Source organism: Vulpes lagopus, chromosome 14 (assembly GCF_018345385.1).
Source record: "Vulpes lagopus strain Blue_001 chromosome 14, ASM1834538v1, whole genome shotgun sequence".
Classification (NCBI taxonomy): Eukaryota; Metazoa; Chordata; class Mammalia; order Carnivora; family Canidae; genus Vulpes; species Vulpes lagopus.
The window spans coordinates 29201816-29208740 of NC_054837.1; the positions used below are offsets into that span (position 1 = coordinate 29201816).

A 6925-nucleotide genomic window follows, 5' to 3' on the forward strand; every position below is an offset into this window, starting at 1 on the left:
CAGATCAACAATCTCATAGGAAAAGGGCTCTTTCCTCCGCAGATCCAGTTGTAATTCTGAGGCAGATTTCTGATTGGCTCGGCTGCCGAGATCACAGGCTCATTCCCGAGCTAATCAGTGCGGCGGAGGGATGCAGAGTCCCGATTGGCTGCCTCTGAGTCACGTGCCTGGCTATGTCCCCGTCATCTCCCCTTCAGCCACCCAGACTCAGTGTGGGGATGAGGTGGTTCACCCAAGGAAAAGCCTGGCGTGATACCAGAATGTGGGGGATGGGGTGGAGGTGGGGTGATTGACGGAGAGGCAAAACAGCAGATGTCCTCTACACCCAGAATAAATAATGAATCAGGGATCGTGTTAGCTTTTCTGGACAGCCAGCCCATGGGTGCCTGGTGCCAACTGGCAATTATAGGGGCCTTTCCTAGGATCAAGCCGTGCAGGGGTGGCCAGGATGGAGGGATCCACAGTGTGGAAGCCGGTCCCCCACCTACCCACATGACCTGAAGCTCAAAGCCAGAAATAGTCTGCGGATGAATAGTTGCTGGTGCCTGCAAGTCATGCACACGTGCAAGCATGGCTAGGGTGTCCTGAAAGGAGGCCGTGGTATCCTCGGACACAATTCCCAGATGCTAAGCCGTGCTATTCCTACACGGTGCCTGGGTGTGTACCGCTCTTCCTTGGGTATCTACCATCTGCTCATTAAATCGCCCATAAGCCCCTGCAAACTTTATTTCTTTGGTCACCCATTAGAGTGACCACTAATGGGTCTAAGTTTCTTTGAGGGTGATAAAAATGTCCTAAAACTGATGTAGTCATTGTTGTACAACTCTGAATATACTACCACTGACTTATATATTTTAAATGGGTGAATTGTACGATATTTGAATTAAGTTGTAGCAGAACGGATGCATAAACACACATGTGCACAAAAGCAGCCCAGCACTCTGGCGTGTGCAGATGGATGAGGGAACTCACGAACACCGTGCCAGGGAAGAAGCAATTTCTAGCCTTTCCTAGTACCGCTGAGCCCTGCTTACCGGGGGCATCTGCCAGAGCTGGGCTCTGGGTGCTGTGGCTGTGCAATGAAAAGCTGCTGCTCTGCCAGGCTTGCAGCACAGAGACTGCGTCTGGCTCTGGCCGCTCCCACACGGGGAGGGGGCATCTTTCAGGGGGGCTTTGGGGAATAGGACAAAGGAGCACAGGATTGGCCAAGCTTCCAGGGCTTGTGTGTGGCTCTGCGAGGACTTAGGGGGAAGTGGTTTCAGAGAGGCTTCTTGGGTACTCTTCAGGCTGAAAGTCTGAGGCTGGGGTTAACTGCCTTTTTCTGTCAGAGAATGAGAGCCAGGGGTCCTTGGAGACATTGACAGGCAACCCAGAGACATGGTGGGACGGGAGGAACCGGGATCAAAGAAGTGGGTGGATGTCCTACCGTGTTCCTCCATGCTGGTGGCATCAGACCAGCTGCTGCTTCATCAGCCACACCTCCTGGACATCATTTCAACATTTATTGCGTGCGTACTGTTTGCTGGGTGCTGTTAAAGCTGGGAATAAAGAGCCATGTGAAACCTTGTTTCTAACCATAATGTTTGAGGCCTCTGCAGGCCATGCCTGCACCCCTGATTTATGTCCAGATCTATTGTGGGACTGCAAAGAGGAGAGATGAGTAAGATCCAGTATCTGCTCATGGGATCTGCATTTTGGTTGGAAGGTTTTAAGGCCACTCAAACCTGCTTATTAGGACAATCCAAATTTAAACCTCAACAACACACTAATTTTCACCTAATAAGATTGGCAGAAAATTTAAAACTTGGAATCTAGCATTAGTGAGGGTTTGGGGGAACCCAGTTTCTACTGCTTAGTCCTTGGGAGGAAGGAGTCCTGCTGCTCCAAGGCTGCATTTGGCAAAGCAGATCGCTGCCACATTGTGTTCTCTGCCACGTAGTTCTGAGACAGGGGCTGGACAGGCCAGGAGAGGTAAAGGTTTGAGGGTCCAGCTTTCATCCTAGGCTGGAACCTTAACACTGAGGAGGGGGTGCCAATGAGGCTCCCTCCCCTGCTGTGAAGTGAGAGCCCTTAAGGAGGTACTGGGTTCTGAAAACAGGGTTCCCACAGCTTCTACACTGGACACACAAGGGCCAGGGTTGGGCCAGGGCCTGCTGTAGGTAGAGGAACAGATGAGCCTGGGTTGTGAGCTCCCAGGGAGAAAGTGCATCTGGGATGATGAGATGCTGCGAGGGCAGTGTGTGTGTTCTTTCTCCGTGTCTGCAGGATAACAGAGGTAGCTACAGCTCTGTGCGAGTGCGGGTGTGTGTGCGTGTGTGCTGTTTATTCAACACACTTACCGAACACCTGCTCTGAGCCAGGTGTCACAGATACATCAATGAAGAACACAGACAAGATCCCTGCTCTTCTGATGTTTACATTTAAGGGGGAAAAGGGTTCAGAGTACACATGAAGGGAAGAAATGAATAATTTCAGACAGTGGTAAGCACCACAAACAAAATATAACAGGGTAATGTGGTCCAGAGTGGGGCTGCCTGGCTGTTTTAGATAAGGTAGTCAGAGAAGGCCTTTTGGAGGAGTTGACAGTTGGTCCAAAACTTGAATTTGGACCAGAAGCCAGGCAGGCCAAGTTCTCAGAGCAGAGAGAATAGCTAGTACAAAGTCCCTGTTGGTCTGCTTGGGCTGCCGTGACAAAATACCACAGGCCGGGGGAGCTGAAACAACAGAAATCTATTTTCTCACAGTTCTGGAGGCTAGAAGTCCAAAATCAAGGTGCCAGCTCCATTGGTTTCTCCTGAGGCCTCTCCTTGGCTTGCAGAACCCACCTTGTCTTCATGTGGCCTCTTCTCTGGAGCATACCCACCCCTGGTGTCTCTTCCCCTTACATGGACCCCACCCCTGTTGGATGAGGGCACACCCTCAGGATGTCATATAACCTTAATCGTCTCTTTAAAGTTCCTGTCTTTGAATACAGTTACATTCTAAGGTACTAGCTAACTCTCTTAGGGCTACAACATAGAAACCTGGGCGGGGGTGGAGGGACACATAATTCAGTCCATAATAGGCCCTGAGGTAGCAGTGGGCTTGGCAGGTTCAAGGAGAGGACAGGGAGATGGGGCTTGAAGTTGGGGTGTGGTGAGGGACGTGCTTAGGGCCACGGGAAGCCACTGGAGGCCCGAGTGCTTCTGTGGGTCTCCTGGCTAATCTGCGAGTGGTTTGTGTGTGATTGTGTAGCTCTGGGGGACAGAGGAAAGGCTGAAATCATGGCATGGATCTATTTCATGGCTGCAGAGTAGCCCATGCACACATGCATGGGCTCATAGACTGGGAATGAGCCACCTGTTCCCCTCCACACCTGAACTCCCTCTCCTTTTCTTCTCCAAGAATTAAAGGCTGGTGGGTGTCTCATCACTACGTGTCCACATTCCTCTCTGGAGTGATGCTGACCTGGTGAGTGTCTCATGGGGGCCCGTGAATAGGGAGCTGGCAGTGGACGAGAGGGCACCTTCGAGGCTCCTGGCCTGGGTTGACTTCTGGGCCAAGGAGGAAAGTGTGAGCTTACAGCTGGGAGGCAGGGATCCCCTAGGCCAGCTGGGAGGTTTCTGGGGGTGTTCCGCTGGCCTGCTAGTGGGGACACAGCTGGCAGGGAGCAGTGACAGAAAGAGGACATAGATGAGGCTCCAAAGGAGACAGACAGAGGGAGTGGGGATCAGCAAGAATTTAGGCTTCAGAATGATGATCCAGGCCCCCTGCTTCTAGAATGGGCTTAAAGAACAATGACGAAAGTAACCTGGCCCAGCCCCAGGGACACTGGTGCAGAAATCAGGGACCTCCATTTAATTTTATTTATTTTTTATTTTATTTTATTTTTTCCATTTAATTTTAAAAGCTTTTCTTCTTGAGGTGCCTGGCAGGCCCAGTTGGAGCATGTGACTCTTGATCTCGAGGTCACGAGTTCAAGCCTCACGTTGGGTGTAGAGATTACTTAAATACGTTTTTTAAAATTTAATTATTTTTTAAAGGATTTACTTATTTACTTATTCATTCATTCATTCATTCATTCATTCATTCATTCATTCATGAGAGACACAGAGAGAGAGAGAGAGAGAGAGAGAGAGAGGCAGAGACACAGGCAGAGGGAGAAGCAGGCTCCATGCAGGGAGCCTGACATGGGACTTGATCCCGGGACTCCAGGATCACGCCCTGGGCTGAAGGCAGCACTAAACCCCTGAGCCACCCGGACTGCCCAAATACTTTTTTTTTTTTTTTTTTAATTAAAAACTTTACTTCTCTTAGCTGGAATAGAGAGGGGCAGGGATGAATGTCTGATTTCACAGCATACCTCACCTTTGCTTTCCCCCACTTCTTTGCAGGCCTAACGGACTGATTTATCAGAAGTTTCGTAATCAGTTTTTAGCGTTTTCCATTTTTCAGAGTGAGTGCCTCTTATCTAGGTTTGGGGGAGGGAACACAGTTTCCTGGGGCTTTTGCCTTGGAGGCCCCTGTCATCCCTCCTCCCTTGTAAGGGGTGTGTCTAGTATGGAAGGGAGCTTGGGGCAGGGGAGGGTCCCAGAAATCCAGCAAAGAGACGTCTGCCCCCAGATCACCACCCATTCCTGGGGGAGGGGCAGCCTGACCACCCTCACCCGTAGGAGCCCCCATCACTGCCTTTTCTTCCCTGTGTCACAACTGGACCCATGGTGATGTTTGGGAACTGAGTGGTGTTGGGGGCACTACCTCAAAATGGAAATAGAGTATATGTTCTTTTTTTCATTTAAGAACAGCTCTGGCTTGGGGCTTCTGGCTGGCTCAGTCGGTAGGGTGAGTGATTCTTGATCTTGGGGGTGTGAGTTCAAGCCCCACATTGGGTATAGAGATTGCTTAAAGGTAAAATCTAAAAAAAAAAAAAAAAAAAAAAAAGCAGCTCTAGATTTATATGAGTGAATTGGTCCTAGGGGTCCCCTCTGAGAGGAGTTTGGATAGTTGGAGATAGGGACAGACAGAGTTTTGTTTTTTACCAAATACCTAGTTGTTCCCTTTGAATTTTATTGTGTGCATATAACTGATACAAAAATACAATTTAATTGTTTTTAAAGGTTTATTTATTTATTCATGAGAGACACAGAGGGGGAGAGAGGGAGGCAGAGACACAGGCAGAGGGAGAAGCAGGCTCCATGCAGGGAGCCCCATGCGGGACTTGATCCCGGATTCTGGGATCACACCCTGATTTGAAGGCAGACACTTAACCGCTGAGCCACCCAGGTGTCCCCCACAATTTAATTTTTAAAGAAAACTCTGCTAACAAAGCCGAGAATGAAAATTATATATAATCTCACCCTTAGAAGTGATCACTGTTAATAGATTTAAGTCCTTTCATTTATTCATATATACGTATATACTGCATTTTGTAGTTTATAAGTCTGGGATCTCTGTACATATAGCTTTGCGTATAACCTGTTTTTTTCTTTTAACAATAATTATGGTTTTTTTTTTTCTGTGTCAATACATGGCATTCTGTCTCCTCATTTTTAGTAACTACTAAGTATCCCATTTTATGAAAATGTCTCTTGCTGTCTTGGCATTACACACAGCTCCCAGCATGGTGCCACCATTCCAGCGAGCATCTGTTCTAGAAGTTTCTAACCTCATTGGTGCTTAGTTGGGTCTTCAGATAACCGGCTCCCATTGTATTCTGGATAAGGGATAAAGTAGGTTCAGGCTGAAGTGTGTGTGTGTGTGTGTGTGTGTGTGTGTGTGTGTGTGTGTGTGTGTGTGTGTTGGGCTGAGAGGGTTGCACCCTCTGGGCATGGAAGACCCCTGAGTCTGCACGGAGGTGGCACCCAGTCCTCCAGACCCTGAGCTGGGCGCTGTGCTCCCCCTGCAGGCTGTGTCCAGTTCCTGCAATATTATTACCAGAGGGGCTGCCTCTACAGGCTGCGGGCCCTGGGGGAGAGGAATCACCTGGACCTCACCGTGGGTGAGTAGCCCAGCCTGGGGAGGGGTGGGGGGTGGGGGCAAGTGCTGGTCCCTCCCTGCTCCCTCAGACCTCACCACTAACTCCCTACACTGGGAGCACGAGCCAGTAAGAAGGTAACAAGACCTACCACCCACAAAGCCAGGGCTGCCAGCCTCTACTTAAGTTGCTTTTCATAATTCATGATGGATTCTGTTCCAGCCAACAAGCCTGAGGCCAGCTGTGTGCCAGGCCTTGATGCTAGCTTCTGTCTTATTCTTTTTATTTTTTAAAGATTTTATTTATTTATTCATGAGAAACACACACACAGAGAGAGAGAGAGAGAGAGAGAGAGAGAGAGGCAGGCAGAGACACAGGCAGAGGGAGAAGCAGGCTCCATGCAGGGAGCCTGTCATGGGACTCAATCCTGGGTCTCGAGGATCACACCCTGGGCTGAAGGCAGGCGCTAAACCACTGAGCCACCCAGGGATCCCCTGTCTTATTCTTTTTAAATGTCTATTTTTTGCCTGTGTTTTGTAATATACATAATTATATAAGCATAGTGTTGTGCATGTATAATATGCCTACACATAGGGACGCCTGGGTGGCTCAGTCTGTTAAGCATCTGACTCTTGATCTCAGCTCAGGTCTTCATCTCAGGGTCATGAGTTAAAGCCTTGAGTTGGGCTCTATGCTGAGCCTACTTAAGAGGAGTAATAATAATATGGCTACATATAAATATGTATAGACACATACACATATATACATCGGGAATGTGTACTAGACTATTATATATATATATATATATATATTTTTTTTTTTTTGAGAGAGAGAGAGAGAAAATGTAGTGGGGAGGGGCAGAGGGAGAGAGAAAATCTTAAGCAGACTGCACGCCCAGCTCAGAGCCTCACACAGGGCTCGATCTCAAGACCCTGAGGTCATGACTTGAGCTGAAATCAAGAAGTCAAAAAA

General features: G+C 48.7%; 1 protein-coding gene across 1 annotated transcript in view; it reads left to right on the forward strand.

The window, feature by feature from the left end:
* The window catches only part of TMEM120B (transmembrane protein 120B), a 49432-nt gene that overhangs the window by 38916 nt on the left and 3591 nt on the right, over positions 1 to 6925 (forward strand). The window contains exons 7-9 of the mRNA XM_041728731.1: positions 3385 to 3450; positions 4374 to 4435; positions 5885 to 5977. Coding sequence (XP_041584665.1) covers positions 3385 to 3450; positions 4374 to 4435; positions 5885 to 5977 — 221 coding nt within the window. The remainder of the gene's footprint in view (positions 1 to 3384; positions 3451 to 4373; positions 4436 to 5884; positions 5978 to 6925) is intronic.